The 19531-nt window shown below is 45.8% G+C and overlaps 1 protein-coding gene across 1 annotated transcript in view; it reads right to left on the bottom strand.

Moving 5' to 3' along the window:
* LOC137870755 (E3 ubiquitin-protein ligase RBBP6-like) overlaps positions 1-14853 on the bottom strand; it is a 15056-nt gene extending 203 nt beyond the window's left edge. The window contains exons 1-18 of the mRNA XM_068708200.1: positions 14304-14853; positions 13065-13167; positions 11349-11397; positions 8253-8297; positions 7942-8021; positions 7668-7764; positions 7384-7523; positions 6767-6939; positions 6464-6567; positions 6109-6279; positions 5733-5884; positions 5327-5423; positions 5147-5210; positions 4960-4999; positions 4558-4872; positions 4149-4292; positions 1633-3763; positions 1-1460 (exon numbers count right to left, since the gene is read on the bottom strand). The exon at positions 1-1460 is cut by the window's left edge and continues 203 nt beyond it. Coding sequence (XP_068564301.1) covers positions 333-1460; positions 1633-3763; positions 4149-4292; positions 4558-4872; positions 4960-4999; positions 5147-5210; positions 5327-5423; positions 5733-5884; positions 6109-6279; positions 6464-6567; positions 6767-6939; positions 7384-7523; positions 7668-7764; positions 7942-8021; positions 8253-8297; positions 11349-11397; positions 13065-13167; positions 14304-14469 — 5199 coding nt within the window. The 5' untranslated portion in view covers positions 14470-14853 and the 3' untranslated portion in view covers positions 1-332. The remainder of the gene's footprint in view (positions 1461-1632; positions 3764-4148; positions 4293-4557; positions 4873-4959; positions 5000-5146; positions 5211-5326; positions 5424-5732; positions 5885-6108; positions 6280-6463; positions 6568-6766; positions 6940-7383; positions 7524-7667; positions 7765-7941; positions 8022-8252; positions 8298-11348; positions 11398-13064; positions 13168-14303) is intronic.
* Between the last annotated feature and the right edge of the window lie 4678 nt (positions 14854-19531).

Below are 19531 nucleotides of genomic sequence, written 5' to 3'. Positions count from 1 at the left end.
GCTCTCCTGCGTGAGGCAAATCAAACCCTGAATCTCTTCTCCACGTAACATTCAGGTTCAGTCCTGAGCAACTCCAGAGCACTCCAGACACTTCATCAAGGCCAAAGTTTAACGTCTGCTTTCATTACATTTATTCTCCTATATTCAGTATAAAGTGCTTTTCCCTTACTATTTGTTCACTTTCATTTTTGGATGATGCATATTTCATAAGAGATATCTTAAGGTGATACAAAAAGTATCCTGGGAAAATAAAAAAAAATTAAGTTGAAAACAATAAATCCAGGCACAGGAAAAACATCGTCGTAGTAAATACACAGTTGTTACTACGACAGTCAAGATGAGGTAACTGAGCAGCGCTCGTCCTCCACCTCTCCACCGCTCCTCTCCTTCCTTCCGTCTCTGCTCTTCGCCGTCTTCTTCTGGCGTTTCCTCAGCTCCTCTTCCTCCAGCAGCTCCGGGGCGTCGTGTCTCGTCTCCCGTTCGTGTCGTTTCTTCTTCTTCTCCTCTTTTCTGCCGTTCTCTTGGCTTTCTGATGAGCTGACGCTGCGGCTGCCGGTTCTCTCTCTTTCCTCCAGCTCTCTCGTCGTCTCCCACTCGGTCCGTCCGTCCGCTCCCTCGTCCTCCCGTCTCACGGCCACCGTCTCTTCAACTCTCCCTCTTCTGCCTTCTTTCTTTACCTGCCTGAGCTTCCGCTCCTCCTTTTCCACCCTGCTCTGCATGGCTTCTGGAGCAGGGTTGTTCATCGTGGGCTCTGGTGGGGAGTGCTGGGTCCCTGCAGGTCTGTCCTGGTGTCTTTTGTTCTCCGGTGGATCTAGGGGGTCGTGGCAGTAGTGGGGACGGTCTCTGTCTTTAGACGTAGAGTGCAGTAACGTGTCTCGACATGATTTGTGGGTATTTTGATCAGGCACTTCGGTAGCTCTGCTCCTGCCGGCGGAGGATTTCCTGCTGATACGAGGTGAACTCTTGGCGTCGCCTCCTCGCTGCCCGTCTCTCCTCTCTGCGTCACGTGACTTCGAACGAGAGCAGGAGTGAGAGGAGGAAGGGGGATTCCTCTCTCTCTCCCTGTCTCTCCCTTTCTCCTCCTCCCTTGCCCTCTCCTTTGATCTTTTGCTCTCTTTCTGCCTCTCCCTCGGTCTCTCGCTCTCCCTCCCTCTGTCTCGGTCCCGCCGTCTCTCCCCATCTCTGTCTGAATACGCGGCGCTGTCGTTTCTGTCTCTGCCACTAGAGGGCGCCACAGCTCGGCGTGAACTGGACAGAACAGGGGTTTTCTCTCTCTCCCCTTCCACTGACCTCTCTCTCTTTTCTTCATTCGGTGTTTCCCTGCTGGTCGTTGTCTCTGATGTCACGGACACGGATGACGAAGGTAGAAACGATGCAGCGGCGTCCGTCTGAGCTTTGGTCACTGCTTCATCACGCTCTTCTTCCTCAGACTCTTTCTTCTCCCATTTGGAGCGAGGGACCTGAGACAGACGGAGACATCAGAGATCAGTTCCTCCACCATGTATGTATGTATGTATGTATGTGTGTGTGTGAGTTCAAACATTGCACAAAACACAACTTATTCTAAATGTATAATATCTACAGATGTCTTTATTATAAGTGACACATTTAAAATGATCTGGGCTCACAGACCTGTATGAGCAGGAGCTCGTCCTCTTGGTCTGCAGCTCTGTCCTTGTTTCTGCTCCTCTGGGACTTGGACCTCACCGTGTCTCCTTCTTCCTCTTCCTCCCACGTTCTCCTCTTCGCTCCCTCCATCAGGTCCTCCTTTGACTCATCCGGCGGGTTTCCTCTGTTGTCCTTGCCGGCGCTCTCTCCCGTCGCTGGTCCTAACTCTCCTCCCCTCACGCTCCTCCTCTCATTTGTCAGCTCTTCTTCTCCTCTGCTGGCCTCCGTCCCATCTCTCTCATCCCCCTGCTGTTTACTCTCCTTCGTCTTCTCCTCCTCCTCTTCTCTGAGGGCACTATGCCACAAGTCAAAGTCCTCCTTTTCTCCGTCCTCTTTCTTCTCTCCGGTGTCTTTTTTCTCCGACATCTCTCCCTCATCATCTCTGAAGGTAGCTTTCTCCCACTTCTGTCTTGCCTCTCCTTCATCTGCTTTTATTTGTTCTTCAGACACACCGTCCATGTCTCTGCTGGATTCCCTCTTTTCAATGTCTGTCTCTTTGTTGAACTTCTCTTCAATTTCTTCCTTTGTTTTCTCGAAATAAGAAAATTCCAGTTTTTCAGTTTTGTCTTCTTTCCTTTTTCCATCCAGGTTGATGTTGATGCTTATCTTCTTCTGTGGTTTCACTCGTATCCCTCCCTCCCAGATGTCTCTCTCTGCCAGAGGCCATGTTTTCCTCTCTTGTTTCTTCTCCGTTTTTGGCTTCTTTCGGTCAAACAGATTCGGGGATTCGCTCTTGCGGGTTTTGGGGTCCTCTGCAGTGTTCGTTTTCAGGCATTTGCTGTTTTCAACCTTGAGATAACTTCTCTTGATATCCTCTCCTTTTCTTTTTCTGTTCCTCTCTGATCTCGAGTCAGAAGCTGCGCTGCCTCCAGGGTATCTGTCTGTACCCACCGTGTCTGACTCTTTCCTGGGCTTTTCTCTGTGCCGTCTCCCCGCATCCTGCCTGGAGTCTGAATGTCTGCTCCTCCTCCGTCCTTTCTCTATTTCCAAATTCCTGCGTTCTCTGCTTTTTCTTTCACAGTCTTTATCCGAACGTTTATCTGCTTTGGCGGCCGGTTGGACTGCTTCTTCCTTGAAGGCTTTTGTTCGAGCGCTGCGCCTCCTCTTGTCCTTCCTGCAGTCAGCCGTTGAGTCTGCAGCATCAGGGGATGATGACTCCTCTCCTCTTCCTTCCTCGCGTTTCTTCCTTTGCTGATGTTTTACGGCGCTGAGGTTCTCCAAACTCTTCGCGATCACCTGCTCCTCGTCTTCACGACTTTCTCGCGGCTCCGCTTCCTTACCGCCCTTTGTGAGCGCGACCGACGGGCGGTTGGACCTCTCAGTGCCCTTCTGCTGACGGGCCCTTGGCTGAGCTCCGTCTTTGGACGGCGTTGAGCGTCCGCCGCTGGACGACTGAGACGGAGGCGACCGGCTTTCGTTGGACGAACGAGATGGAGAAGAGCGACTGTCGCTGGACGACTGAGACGGCGTGGAGCGGCTGTCCCTCGAAGACTGAGACGGAGGGGAGCGGCTGTCGCTGGACGACCGCGACGGAGGGGAGCGGCCCTCCGCCCGAGCCGAGCGTCTACCATGGAGTCGGCCGCGAGAGTCCGGGTGAGGACGGGGGAGATTTGCGCTTCCTTCTCCGTCCCCCCACTGAGGAGGAGGAGGAATATTGAGGAGGGGAAGAGGCAGCTGGTGGAAGTGGCCGACATAGCTGCTGAAATATTTATCGCACCACTCTTTGTAATGCCTGCTCCACTGCAGGTAGCGCTCTCTGTCCTGCTCCAGGCTGCCACTCTGATTGGCGTGCTGAGCATACAGGTGTCCGGGTAGACTTCCCCCCGAGGCCGCCGCCGCCGCCGCCTCCTCCCTCTGGCGATGCTCCCCTCGCCTCCTGGAGCCGGAGCTGCCCGAAGCCGCTTTCTTCCCGTGGTGCCGGCCGTGATGGCTGCTTTTGCGGTGATCCGACGGCGACTTGGGCCTGGAACGGTAACCCACGCGGGGGGAAGAGGACGAGGACGGCGTCGGGGAACGTTTGTAACCGAAGCTGTAGGAGCGGGAGGAATGAGAGCGGCTGTGGAGGTCTCTGTGGCGCGAGTAAGGTGAGTGGGGCCTGGGAAAAACAGAAAGGAAGAAGAGGATGTTTTGTCCAATGAGAGAGAGAGAGAGAGAGAGCACTGAGAAAACATCCTGCTCAGTACATATCTGAAGGGATCTGTATCAAGACTGGCATATTTTATATCTTTAAATGACTACCGGCCGATATGTTGTTATCAGATTGAGATCAGTAAAGGTATTATAGCCTCAATCCAGTATTGGTGGCGCTCATGTGTGCATTGCTAGTGAGAACCAGAGCTAAAGCAACACACACACACACACACACAGACACACACACACACACACACACACACACACACACACACACACACACACACACACACACACACAACAAAAAAACAACACAACTCACAAAATTTGACAAAAAAGGCACAAAATACCTCGATCTGCCGTGGGACCGGGACCGGGACCGGGATCTGGACCTGCTTGAAGAGCGAGAGTAGGAGCGGGAAGACTTGAACTTAGAGGACTTTGAATCAGAACGAGAGGAGGAGCGTCTGTGGGAAGATCCTCTGTGAGGTGACCTGAAGGACAAAGACAGAGGAGGCAGCGAGTGCTTCACATTACTATCGGTATATTGTCCTCACACTACAAAAGCCCTGCAGTTGTAATCGGATACTCCAATACTCAAAGGAATCAACTTAAAAACATGACGTCCAACTTTCAATGAGGTCACTTTATAGTCTCTTTTGCTGCCTGGAATTAAAGAAAAGTCAATTCTCAAAAGGATAAAACAATTACAAAGATAAGTCATATGATTGAGGATGTTTTCATCCATTTAAGCCTCACCTTTCCTTCTTGTTTCTCTGAAGCTGGTACCACTCCTTGGGGATGAGGGCAGGGATGGTGGTAGAGGGGCACAGGGAAGGGATGGGGGCCCCCTGGAGGTTTGGGAGCGTCCAGAGGGGCGTAGGGGGGGGGTACCCGGGGGGGTAACCGCTGAGGTGCTGCTGAGCGGCCAGGAACGTGTGGAAATGAGGCGACGGAAAGAGAGGAGGAGGAGGAGCTGCTGGATATGGAGAGATGGAGGGACGGAGCTGCTGCTGGGTGTTGGATTCATTCCAGCCTCCGGTGGGACAAAGTGAGGAGGAGGAGGAGGAGGAGCTGGGGACAAGAGGAAGGAAGAGGTAAAGACATCTGGAAACAGAGCGCAGACTCAAACAGAGACGAGTAAACACACACTCCACTGACCTTTCCCACGCCGACGGCCCCGAGGGCTTTGGGGCTGGACCTGTGGACTCAGGGAACGAATGGTTTTATTTGTGTTATTGACGTTACTGCAGTGCTCAACATAATAATACATCAATAACGTGTTTGCTCAGATAAAGTGACCAAACACACAGATGGCAGTACGGTCGGGACGATGAATGCTTCTCACCTGAGGAGGGCGGCTCTGGAGTCACACCGACGGTCTGAGGCTCTACTAGTGGAGCAAAGTTCACCTGAGCAGCAACAAACACAGACGTCATACAGAGAACCTTTGCTGCAACGTGTTGGTATGGCTGTGTGTGTGTGTGTGTGTGTGTGTGTGTGTGTGTGTGTGCGTGTGTGTGCTCACCAGGGGTATCAGCTGCGATGGGGCATCAGCGGGGTCTTTGGGGTCTTTGGGTGAAACCGGTACAGACGGGTCCTCGTCCGTCTTATCGCCGTCCTCTCTGAATAAACAACACACAGAACCACATGAAGGCAACGTCAGGCTGATTGTTCAAATCCACAGTGACACATTCCATCTGTAATAATTAGTGAAAATGAATAAATTGCAGTCTATAAACACGAGGGCCATTTGAAATCACTTTGCCTTGTACTCCAGCAGGGGGCGTAACATTACATATCACCAGGACCAGCTGCACATTCAGTCAGCAGTCTTCTTCTACCACACAGTCACGTTACTGGTGTGTGTGAGTATGTTTACGTGTGTGTGTGTGTGTGTGTGTGTGTGTGTGTGTGTGTGTGTGTGTACGTACTTGTCGGGTTTCTCCAGGGGGCTTTCCGCAGGCTCAAGGGAAGCGCTCGGCGTGGAGGGAGAAGAGGCGGGGCCTGTTGCTGTGGGCGGAGTCCCACACGCCTGAGACGGCGGCGGTGCGTCTGCGGCCTGCGAGCGGGGCAGGAGAGGGTCCTAAAGAAGGAAGACAACAAAGACAATATATCAGAATATAGTCGGGCAACAAAGAGGAAACGTTTCTTTCTTGTTTCCACGGTGTTGAGAACTATTTGAGAACCAGGCAAACACCTGATTGTGAAAAGAAAACAGTAATTATTCTGTTTGCTCCTGAGTCACGCAGGTTCGGCGCTTCTCTTATTTCTGCCTCCAGAGACGTAACGCATCATTAAGAGGTTCACCTGCTGGCTGTGGGTCGGCGGCTGAGGCTTCTGAGGTTGGCTCTGCACACCGAGAGGGGGCGGGGCGGGGGCAGGGCTCGGTGTCGGGGGCGGATTTTGGGATTGGGAGGTGCCGCACCCTTTTCTCTCAATTTTAGTGAAGCCTCGCTCTTTCTTAAAGTTGTCCACGGCCTGGGTTTGGGAGAAACGGACAGAAAACGGAGTCATGTCTGAGCATTCCTACACCGAGGTTAAAAACAAACGAGCTCCTGGTCAGACGCTATCAGGATCCAATAAAGAGATAGTTCACAAACATTTACTTAATTATCTCCATTCCCCTCCAACTCTAACATCAATATACTTTCTGTCAATTCACCTGTCGGAGAAATTTATTGGCTATCAGGGTGTCAGGGGAGACTTCTGATTGGCTACAAGTGGGGCAGACGTGTTCCTCTGAATCCAGTAAAGCAGTGCGAATACCTGAGAAACACATAAACACGGTTGAAATGTAAACATCAGACATCGGGTATCTGAAAAAACGATGACTTTTTTAAAGTACAGCGAGTGTGCATGAGTTTATCCGGATGTGTGTGTGTGTGTGTGTGTGTGTGTGTGTGTGTGTGTGTGTGTGTGTGTGTGTGTGTGTGTGTGTGTGTGTGTGTGCGTAGCCGACACCCACAGTCGTCACAGTAGCTGTTTCCACAGCAGGGTATGACCACAGCGTCGCTCAGCAGGTTGAGACAGATGAGACAGAGGAGTTCCTCGGGGACGGGGTCCTCCTCTTCTTCCGACTTCGGCTGCTCCTGTGGAACGAACGGAGGCCTCTCCTTCTTGCCGATGGCGTACGCCGCGCTACGGACAGACAAACGCCGCACACGCCGCAAGGTCACAAGGTCACATTCGCTTTTTGATGTGCGTTGAGAAGATGCTTTTCACCAGAATGACTTGAGAAAGTGTGAGGCTGGAGTCGTTAAAACACTCTTGAAGGAGCCACTCAAAGCATTTACATTGTTTGCACACCTTCCCTCGGTATCATCTTTAAAGGAATAGTTCAATATTTTGGGAAATACACTCACTTTCTTGACAAGAGTTAGATGAAATGATTGATACCACTCTAATTCTTGTCTGTTAAATACTCAGGCTACTGCCAGCAGCTTAGCTTAGCTTAGCTTAGCTTAAATACTGGAAACAAGACAGAACATGGCGACACGTTGACGCTTGTTTTCAGTCCTTATGTTTTCATAAACCTTTCCTTTAAAACAAAAGACACACAAACACTCGACTCTTTGGCCTCACATGTCTATGGAAGGAACGGCGTAGCGTCCACAGTTGGTCAGCATGGCTCCCTTTGTGTTGGGATCGTCCACCTCCACCATGAAGGAGCGAGGGATGCCTGTGCTCTTCTTAATCCTCACGGGGGCTTCGAAGTTTTTATCCTGCTCCACACACACACACAACACACACACACACACACACACACACACACACACACACACACACACACACAACACACAAATTACGGATACTGGGTAGCATCAATGTTAAGCCTCTCTAAGAGGGACCACACGTTCTGCTCTTACCCCGCTGACGGGACAGTTCCTGATGTGGTGTCCAGTATTGCCACAGCGGTAACAGGTGTAGTTCGCAGGAAGTACCGTGCCAAACTTCTTGTTGTAACTAGAGACAGAAAGACAGACGGACGGACAATGAGACGAGGACAGATGAAGAAAGAAAAATTACAGAAAAAGGTGAATTAAAAAAAAAAAAAGGAGGAATATGGAGAAAAGTAGTTGAAGCCGAGAGGAAGGAGGAGACACGGAGGAGATATGAAATGATTAAAAAAAGGTGACTCACTTCATGTCGTAGGTGGACTGATTTATCATAACTTTGATCTTATCCTCCTCTGACCCATCCACATCAGCCAGGTTAGCCATCTGCATGCATGCACGCGCACACACACACACACACACACACACACACACACACACACACACACACACACACACACACACACACACACACACACACACACACACACACACACACACACACACACACACACGTTTGTGCAATAGACACAAAAGTTTTCAAAACAGGAGGATCAGTATCTAATTAAAGCTGACTCACATGATCCTGCATAGATTTGTGCAATTAAAATAGCAAACCTTTGAGAAAAGAGGCAAGGCTCTGGAGGAACTCTGGTCATCCATCTGTTAGAATCAAACACACAATCAGTTTGGCTGAGTCACGGCAGGAGCCTCCAGGCTTCAAGCCTCGACAGCTCTACGTTCATATCGAGAGGAAAAGAAATTAAAAAAAAAAAAAATGGCTCAAAGTTTAGCTCCAAATCAAAGTTTCGTTACCGCTCATCTTTCTAGTCTTGATGCTTTAACACCGGCACCACTGGTGATTTTCTATGTATCATGATGGCACAGTTACTGCTGTAATAGAGATTTAAAAAAAAAAAAAAAGGCATCCAGCAGTGACTTTCATACAGAGCGGACATTACATTTCTGTTCTCATCCCTCTGAACTTGCTATGATAATGAAGAAGCTCCCTGGGAACGTTCACCTGTCACAGGACAACATTCCGTAGAATAAAAAACATCTCCTCATGTCCGCTTCAGTACCTCGCATCGCCTAAAACAGTTTGTTCTTGTGCTGTGCTGGAACAGATTGTAGATAGGAAAACCAAAAAACAAGAAAAATCAATATGTGAGACAGATGAGGACACGGTTCAGTCCAGACTAAAATATCTCACGAAGCATTGGACTATGAATTGCCTTTAAACATTGTACAAACATTCATGGTCCCCAGAGGATAAATCCCACTCATGGTCCCCTTACTTTTCATCTAGCGCCACCCTCAGGTCAAAGATCTTTTTTTGGTTTATGAAAAAAATATCGGAAAATATTATTACATTCCCATCAGCTTGAGGTGAATATTAACACGCTACACTCACACAGTGGACATGGTGAAAAGAATACAAGCTAAACATGTTAGCATCGTGTTTGTTAGCATGACTAACAAACACAACTGTTGACTTTTTTTTTTTTTTAAACAAGAAATAAACACAAATAACAGCACATACAGAACAGTCAGGGTCAAGTATTGTGATCATTCATCTTTATAGGCAATCAATGAACACATGTCTAACTGAATAAGACTTTAAAAAGCCAAATATTCACACACACCAACACACAGTACACTCATAAACACAATGTGCTTTAAATCCATTGTGCTGGAGTAGAGCCTGCCGGCACTAGATTACACCGTTAGCGGCAGTATGATCTTCCTGCCTGGCTTTGTTAAAGCTCAGCCAAATCTAATAAAAGACGCTATCAAGTTGCAGTCTGGGAAATAAAAGATGGAGACTTTTTGAAGGTTGATCCATAACAGCGACTAAAAGTCAGCATCTCTCTTCCTGTGCTGCTTAAACTTTAACTATTCCTTTTAATCTTTTTTTTTTAGTGAAACCGCAATACTCAATTTTTGTCTTATGTGAACACGAGATTTCGTTATCCAAAATCCACCCCCCAAAAAAAAGTGTCATCTGAGGCGGCATAGCGACTGTGTGTAAACGTCATTCTCTCTCGTGAAGTCAAACATATAATCAATACATCAGACGGCTTCATACAAACGACTTTATTGGCAGAAAAACACAAGAGAAAAAAAAAGTACAATCGACTGAAAGCACTAAGACGAGTGGACGACACTTCTCCTACTGAGAAAGCAGGAGACAGTCAGGTCAGAAGCTCTGGAGACGTGTCCCATGAACAGGACTGACGCTGCAAAGATCCAGCATGAAATAACAACGGTGAAGAGAGAGGTGTTGGTTACACTGAATCCAGCCTGAATCACAAAACCTTTGGACTCTCTTTTATTTATTTCCTGTATTTGAAGAGTTTGTTTGGTGTTATTGACACATTTACCAGCGTCTGTTCACTTCAGAGTGCTAGATCTAGATTATCCCGATGCTAGATTAGTCATTTTCATTATTTTGTGGTTGATGAAACCGGAATGTATGGAAGCCCGTTACCGACATAAAAAAAGTACAAAAACCCCCCAAAAAAACCTGGATTTTGTTTTGTACTTTTTTACCGCCAGCAAAAAAAAAAAAAAAAAAAGAACCAACACTTTTGGTGCTTCCCTCTGTAACCATAACACTGATCAGATGTTTGTGGACATAGATGACATACTTCAACTGCTTGCTGTTTCACATTTTTCACATTGTACTGAGCAAACGCAGCCTTGAATAGAATTCATTTTAAGCAAGAAGCAGTTCTGGAGTAGAAAGAATAAAACCGATGTGGCTGAGGTGGCAACCTTCATTGAACAGCAACTGGAAACATCTGGTCAGTGTTACGGTTATAGATCGATGCACCAAAAGTGTTGGAGCTTTTTTTTTTGTTTAGTTTTTTTTGCTGGCGGAAAAAAGGTAAAAAAAAAAAAAAAAAAAAAAAGGTTAAATTTTTAAAAAAAAAATCCAATTTTTGTTTTTTTTTGCGGTAAAAAGTACCATAATTATTAAAAGTAATAAAAGTAATTTTTGTTTTTTTTAAGTGTTTTTTTTTTTTAATGGCGGAAACGGGCTTCCATAGTTTGGAAATCTAATATAATTTTGAAAAAAAAACGGACTTCAATGTAACTTAAACGTACATCAGCACGAGCTGCACGGCTATCAGAAAAGGCTATAAATACATCTCCAAGAGAGCGAGTGAGCGAGTGAGCAAACAGCAGCTCACAGAGAAGAGAAGAAGAGAGGACAGGGCAACGACTGCCAGCGGCTCACACAACAACAGTTGGGTTTATCAGCAGTGAATAGCTGGCCTGCATGATAATGAGTGACCCGCCCGAGCGGCTCCCATCACGCCACAGACAGACACCCAGTGACCTTCTGGTGGCAGAGCAGCGTGTTATTGAACAGCTGAGGGCCTTTAATAGAGACAATACACACAAATGTATTGTCAATATAAAGTGTGTCGTATATTAGAGCAGCAGCGCCCCGTAAAATCACATCCTGAGAAGCGCACTGCTTCCTCTTTGTAACAGGAACTTAGACCGCAATAGAGGAAATGGAGGCGTTCAGTGATTCAGATTGAAGTTTCATTTGTTTAAAACCCAATCCCACCCGAGCACACACACAAACACACACACTGAACTACCGTTAAAGCAGCGATACCGGGTCATGTGTGTGTGTGTGTGTGTGTTTAGTGGAGCTGCAGGAGGAGAGGTGCGGTGGGATTTGGTTTGGTTACGTACTGCTTTGTAGGCTCCAAAGGCTTGGTGAGTCTGGACGTCTGATCGCTCACTGAAACAGAAGAACAGAAATACATTTTTCATTCTTACCTTTCACAATAAAAGCCCCAGACATACAATCATTCGCAAGGCAAGTATTTCGCCTTTTAGTGCCATTTATTCGTCACGCCCCCCCCCCCGATGCGTAAAGGCGTCCCACGCCGCCTTTGTAAAGCTTGACGGGAGAGTGAAGTCGGCTTCATAATGGATATTTTAAAACTGACCTATAGAAGCCATTTCTAATCACTCACTACTGCTTTGTGTTTACAGTGAATCTCCCCTTGAGTCGAGTTTAACAGCTGATGTTACGTTTAATGTAAGATGAGAATGACTCTTTAGAATGACTCTAAGGTCCGGGCTGACTCTTCAGCCCGGACTTGGGCTGAAGGTGGAGAATTGATTTGCTGCGTCTGATCTCGTGGGCGGCGTTCCAACACTCTCCAGACCCCTCACTGCTCGCCAACCCCGTCTGCATGGTGCCGACGGGGGCCGATCACATGACCGCCGGTTCTGTTTCCTGTTTCCACCCCACCGCCGGTTTGTCCCGTCTAAGCCCGTCTAATGTCAGGGTAATCCCCCTGAACGTCACCACGGAGCTCCACGTCTCCTCTTTCCTCGTCTGCAGTGAGCAGATTCGAGCACGGAAGTGTTTTCATCAACAACTCAACCAGAACTGCTCCCATGTTAGGTTAGCCTGCCACTCTACTTCTTATACCGATAAGAGCTTAGGATCGACATTCATTATCAAATACACTGCCTGGCCAAAAAAAAAAAAGTCGCCACCTGGATCATCATGCCTAGTGCCTACTGTACAAGCCTGTGGGGGCGGTGCTATGATCTGGGGTTGCTGCAGTTGGTCAGCTCTAGGTTCAGCAACAGTTTGTGCTCAAAGAATGAGGTCAGCTGACTACCTGAATATACTGAATGACCAGGTTATTCCATCAATGGATTTTTTTCTTCCCTGATGGCACGGGCATATTCCAAGATGACAATGCCAGGATTCATCGGGCTCAAATTGTGAAAGAGTGGTTCAGGGAGCGTGAGACATCATTTTCACACATGGATTGGCCAACCACAGAGTCCAGACCTTCACCCCACTGAGAATCTCTGGGATGTGCTGGAGAAGGCTTTGACTCTACCATCATCAATACGAGATCTTGGTGAGAAATTAATGCAACGCTGGATGGAAATACATCTTGTGACATTGCAGAAGCTTATCGAAACAACGCCACAGCGAATGCGTGCCGTAATCAAAGCTAAAGGCGGTCCAACGAAATATTAGAGTGTGTGACCTTTTTTTTTTTTTGGTGGCGACTTTTTTTTTTGGCCAGGCAGTGTATATGATGAAGGCCTTTAACACCAAATATGTACATTTCAGACAATAATTAGGAGTCTTTTTCCTCATTTATAAATGTTCCTTATATTGAGGCAGATGTCTGGGATTCATCCCCATCTCTTGATTTACCGAAAAACACAACCGTGCGATATTCACTCTCATTTTGAACACGATCCATTGCCGAGTCCCTTGTTGGAGTCCTCAAAGAGTGACAATGCTTGCAGGGAGGTGCTAGCAGAGGTTTAGACTTTGCAGTAGCAGCGATATCGACACGAATACCAGCAGCTACAGTATGGTCCAAACCCCCCCCCCCCCCCCCCCCAAAAAAAAGAAGACACACTTACACGTGGCGGGTCTTGCTTGAGCTGGACTTGGCTCCGATGACGGGGATCCTCCTGACGATGACGGAGGAGCCTTTGGGGATCGAACATTCGTCGTCCGTGTACTCTGAGAAGGAGAGAGGGAGAGTTGGAAGTCTGAAGGGGTCGGCTTAGTATTAATCACGAGGAAATATCTCTCCTCTTCAGGGTACCGAGGTCCGTCACTACCGGTCTGGGACCAGAATGAGTTTGACTTGATAAATCTACGGCTGATTATCGTTTTCTCTGTCAATTAATCTGCTGATTATGTCATTGAATCGTGGATTGATCTTTCAGTCAATGACGGGTCATAAAAGAGTGAAAAATATAGATTGTAATCATCAAAAGCTCGAGGCGAGGTCTTCAGTCGGCTTGTTTTCTCTGACAAAATCCTAAAGACATTCAGTTTTCTATCTTAGAGGCTGGAACCAGTGAATTATTGGCATTTATTCTTTAAAAACTGATTTAGTTTCTGTTAATGGAATAATCAATCACTCAGTTTCAGAAGATAACTAAATTATTTAGTCAATTCCACTGTGTAAATCTGCTACATTTAACAGAGAAGGATCATTTCTGACACGATACAAAATGCTTTGAATGAGATTATTCACCTTTTTTTTTTTTTAAAACACCAGGATTTGACCCACTGACATAATCATTCATTAATCAGCTGATTAATATGTTTGATCTTTTTTTTCCCCCACTTTAGCCTTTTGATTTAGTGACTATATGTTCCCTATAATGCATCACTTTGATTATATCACTGATGATTCATGTATTGATCATTTCCGTGTGTGTGTGTGTGTGTGTGTGTGTGTGTGTGAGGCTGAACTCTAATCTTATGGTCATGACTAGGCTGTGCTCCTATACCCTAACCCTTTGCTATTTTTACCCCACGTCTCTCTCGGGGACCATTAGCATGCATGGTGGCACAGACCGGGCTTTATCCACCACCATCAGGCCGTTTAAAGTCAGGGTCGTGGAGCGTGAACGCAGCAGGAATGTGGCCCATTCATTAGACCCCTCTTTGTTCATGCTTGACTTTTCTGGACCCCCCCCCCCCCCACACTGTCAAAGAGGTGACGCAACCCAGCTGTCAAACACGGACCACGTGTTTTTTTTTTTTTTTTTCTTCCAAGTTTTTTTCAGTTCAAACTGTCTCTTATCAGCCCCCCCCCCCCCCCCCCCAAAAAAAAACAAAACCGTGTCACATGCGTCCGTTACCTTCTTTGTTCTGTGCGTTGGTGATCTGCAGGTCGCAGTCCCCGGCTCGCAGCTTCTCCCGGCCCATGATCTGCCTCTTCAGGTCCCTCAGCGTGACGTGCGGGCCGTCAAACACCACGGTGTCGTAGCTGAGTTTGGAGGAGAATTTGTAGTGAACATGAGTCATGCTGAAATGGTACCGAAAAAAACAAAAAAAAAACAAAAAAAGAACCCCTCGCGCTGTCAGGAAGCACGGCAAGCTGACAGTTTGCCGGCGGTGACGGAACACCTGTCTCGCGGTTAAGTTGCTATGGGAGTCTAATGTTAACTAGCTGGCGTTAGCAGCCGGTAGCTAACAAGCTAGGTCGTGAATTAACAAACTGCCGCGGATAAAGTGCCGTTCACCGGGTGACATTTCCCGGCGTCTGGTGGAACAGGAGCGGCGACTCAAATCAAAGCGAACCCAGTCAGTTACGAGTCTAATTTGAACTTTTTTTTTTTTGTTTTTTTATTCCTGCCAAACGCTGCTCCCAACCACCAGTGTTCGCTGACAGAAACCAAACCAACAGCTGTTTCCACAAGCAACGGCTCGTCAGCACAGTGCACGCGCCCTCTGATGCTGCGTTCACGTGACCCCCCTCGCTCGCTCCAACTGTTCAAGAATCCAAGTTTATTAAGACCAGTGTTGCAAAACGCAGTTATCATAATATCCTGCATCGGGTTATAGTGATTGTAGATGTATTTCTAATTAAAGTTCCTTTTATTTTATGCGTATGTGCTTCAAGAAACTGTATATTATACTTTTGTTGTTGTTTTCCTATATATATATATATATATATATATATATATATATATATATATAATATATATATATATATATATAAAATATATATGTATTTATATATATATATATATATATAAAATATATATTTATTTATATATATTATATATATATATACAGTATATGTATTGTATATTATATAATATATATTATATATCATATATGATATAATATATATTTATTATATGTATATATAATAAATTCTTCATGGAGAGAAGAAATAAATAGCTCATACGGAAAATACGGAAAAAGAAAACGCACAACATTATCATTTATTATCAAGACATGCCGAATAATAACATACAGCCTAGTAGAGGAAACATCACCTAGTTGACATATTCACAACCATTTTATATAAGCATGTGCTATCATGTCTAAAAGAACACATGTTTATCTTTATGACTGTCCAATTTAGGATTTAGACATTTACAGATTTCCTCCCTACACCTGAAGCCAGCATCTTGCCTCCACGCGCAGTGCAGTGCCCTGCACCTGTTTGGCCCTCAGGGGACCAAAGGCGGGCAGGCTCGAAAGCAAACCGAATTCACACCCGATACTGATTTAATAATATACCGATACTGATGCTTTCGTCAATTCAAATGATGCTTTCGAATGATGCGTGATGCTTTCTAAACCGCATTGTAGTCCCAGCGGGGGGGGGGTCACACTCAAAAAGCAGCTCACTGTGATTCAGGACCACAGAAGAAGAAACATAGGCCTACTTTTTTCCTTTTTAAATCACAAAATTATATATATTTTTAATGCAAATAATTTTCAACTAAACCAAATTGTTGACTGCAGTTTTGTCACTTGTGTAGCCTAAATAATCCACTAGATGGAGACAAAGCACCACTTATGATGCTGATGTGTGTGTGTGTGTGTGTGTGTGTGTGTGTGTGTGTGTGTGTGTGTGTGTGTGTGTGTGTGTGTGTGTGTGTGTGTGTGTGTTTGTGTTTGTGCTGTGCTGTGCTGCAGTGTGCCATCAGGCTGAAGAGTTCATATCTGGCCACGTTGGGTCCCACAGCAATAATAAAACATGCTTAACTATCCTCGGCTGAAATAAAGCCCCGTGTTATTTGACCGTAGATTAAATGCAAACCTCTCTTCTCCAATCAGGGTCCTTTACAGAGGATAACGATGCCGTTGAGATTTTGCATCACAGTCAGTGTGTGTGTGTGTGTGTGTGTGTGTGTGTGTGTGTGTGTATGTGTGTGATTACAGCAGCCTACAGCCTCAAACTAATCCATTATACAAAAGTTGGATTTAATTTGATTTGGAGCACTTGTTAATGCCAATTATTCATATCAGCAATTACATTCTTGATCATTTCAGTTGATCTCCTGGCATCAAAAAATGTCAAATTCAATTACATTCTTCACTATTGATAGTTTTTTTTTTTGGACTTTTTGGCGGTCGTGCAGAGAGAATTGATATTGATATCACTTCCATGTTATTGTAAATATGAAGCTAAAGCACAAAACACTGGAAACAGGAAAAAAAAGCCTGACTCTTTTTTTGGCGATTTGCTGTTTTACAGGCGGTAATCAGATTACTTCTTGGCTGTTGCCAGGCAGGAAGTAACTGTTCCCAACCAAGAGTCTCCAAAATCACTCCCTGTTCAGTACACTGCAGTGTATTTACTCTCCGCTATAGCTTTAGAGGTGCTATTCGGTGGATTTCGTTACCTTGACACAGAAGCCAAGATTGGCTGTTTCCATTCGTTATGCTAAGCTAAGCTAAGCGGCTGCCGGCCTTGCCTTTGTATTTATATGAGAGCGGTATCCATCGCCTCATCTAGCGTCGGCAAAAAAACACAAATAATCGTTATTTCTCAACGTGTCACACTATTTCCTTTTATCTAGTCAAAACTGCATTTCTGATATGAATATATTTCAATAAATTAAAAGCATCACTTCAAAAGAAAAATACAGCTGATGCTACACAGCTTGCCCACAAAAGGTGGAACGGCAGAAAGGAAGACTGCACAGCCTACGCACAACTTGAGGGTATAGGGCATGTAGCTTAGGAAGCAGGAAGCTTCTCTGACATCACCGCCGTATGTCGGTGAAGCACACGGTGAAGCTGGAAGACAGCGGTTTACTGAGAATTGCAAGCCGATTGGTTGGATTCAGATGAATGGAAGGAAAGAGAAGGAGTGAGAGGAGTGTTGGAGGAAGAGTTTTGCACTCGGTGCTCTCTCTCCTCAGCTCCTCAGTCTCTCTCTCTCTCTCTCTCTCTCTCTCTCTCTCTCTCCTGCCTGCTCTGCTCAGAGGAGGGATTTGCCCTATCTTCCCTGGCTTAGCACACCATTGTGAAAGCAGTGGGAGGATGGAGGGATGCAGGAGGAGGGAGAGAGAGAGAGAGAGAGAGAGAGAGAGAGAGAGAGAGAGAAAGAGAGAGGATGAAAGGGAAACAGCTGCTGCCTTTAAACTGATGTTCTTCTTATCGTGATATGATACAGGACATGTTCAGTGACTCAGCCATCAAAGAGCTGCTTGGAAACAATTATATCTTCGGCTTTATATGTATGTGTGTGTGTGTGTGTGTGTGTGTGTGTGTGTGTGTGTGTAAGGTCTAGATGGCAAATGACGTGTTTGAAGAGGAGTATATTGTAAATGGAGGCCTATTTTCTACCAGAGGAAGAAAGAAACAGATGACATCCTAGGAATGACAAAAAAAAAAAATAAATAAATAAAATACCCAATTGTGAAAGGAGGAATGAAATGCGCGACAGAAAAGGTCGAATTCATTCATTTGCGTATAATGTTTTGTTTTTGGCGTCTCGTGAAGGGTCACGACTGAAGAATTGCATCTTTAATGATGTTCTGTGCTACATTTTCATACCAGCTACAATATATAATGCTAATAATAAAAAAAAAAAGGATGCGTTCAAATCTCTCATTCAGCCCGGCCAACTGTTTGAAACCTAAAGATTTCCTTCTCCAGCCGCGCGAAGGACAGGAAAGTGTCCTCACAGCGTATGTTTGGCGTTTTAACTGGACAAATGATGAAAATAAGATCAAATCTCTGATCAAAACTGATGGGAAGCCGTCATGTTCTTCACCACTTTGAGCCATCACGAGCAAAACGACCCACTGAACTATCAAAATATCAAAGATTTATATTCCATAGATGGGACCAAACTGATCTGATGGATGACGGACTCCTCCCCCCCCCCCCCTCCTCCTCCTCTCCCTCCCTGATGCCACACTCCCCTGATCGTCTCTCCTCTGTCGTCTTCAGCCCCCAAACGCTTTCTCCTCTTCCTGCTCGCTCTTTCTCTCCACCTGACGCTCTCCCCTTCTTGTCTTTCTGCTTGAGCAGCGTTCACAGCTCCAAGGCCTGTTTTGTTTTTTTTCACACTGCAGATGGCCATAGTGTTACTCCACTCAAAGGCAAACACACACACACACACACACACACACACACACACACACACACACACACACACACACACACACACACACACATGCACACACACACACACGTTGCTCTCTTTGTCAGTGACAATGGTTCAGAGAGCTCTTCTCTCAGTTTGCCCTTCTCAGGGAGCAGAAGTGTCTCTTGTCCTCAAAAAGCTCTATTGGCAGACAGCTTGTCAACCCAGTCACTGATCTGATGTGTGGCGATCGTCAACAACAGACGGACGCCGCACATGATGGAGGACAAGCTTTTTGCCGGGTGTCCGGCAGCATGTTTTCAAACAGAAAACACTGAAAGGGTTAAAGTTCTTATTTTTCTCCAAATGGACCATAATGTACTAAATGAACATCATGCTGTAGTGAAGAAGACTTGAAACTAGAGATTGAGACCATAAACTCATGTTTACAATGTTTACTGAGGGAATAAATCAAGAGAGAAGTAGAGTCATTTTAGACTAGACTTCTATACAACCAGAGGAGTCGCCCCCTGATGGACACTAGAGAGAATGCAAGTTTAAAGCACTTCAGCACTCACTTGTCAGACCCGAATGCTGCCGCTCGGTGGTTTAAATGTTATTGTTAGGAGCAGTTTCAAATTAAACTTTACGCCCCAAGATGCAAAGTGACAGTACAATACGTGTGCAATATCATGTAATGTCATAAATTAATGTAATATATATTTTTTTAACTTTTAAACTTTCCAGAACATTTATAGAGATATGTATTTTTGTAAAATGTGACTGAAATTGATGGATGGATAGATAGATAGATAGATAGATAGATAGATAGATAGATAGATAGATGGATGGAGATAATTAGGACATCAAAGCTGGCAGCCACTCTCCCTCAGAGCCTCATTCAGTGACAAACAGCTGTTCTAGCAACATCCAACTGGGACACACACACACACACACACACACACACACACACACACAAACTTGTATTTGTGGGTAACACTGGAGAGGGACGTCATCAGGCTGTTTAAG

Source organism: Cebidichthys violaceus, unplaced genomic scaffold, assembly GCF_023349555.1.
Source record: "Cebidichthys violaceus isolate CVI_PGR_0920_01 unplaced genomic scaffold, fCebVio1.0.p SCAF_139, whole genome shotgun sequence".
Classification (NCBI taxonomy): Eukaryota; Metazoa; Chordata; class Actinopteri; order Perciformes; family Stichaeidae; genus Cebidichthys; species Cebidichthys violaceus.
Note: the sequence above shows the minus strand (reverse complement) of the source record. Positions and strands in the feature narration are given on the sequence as shown.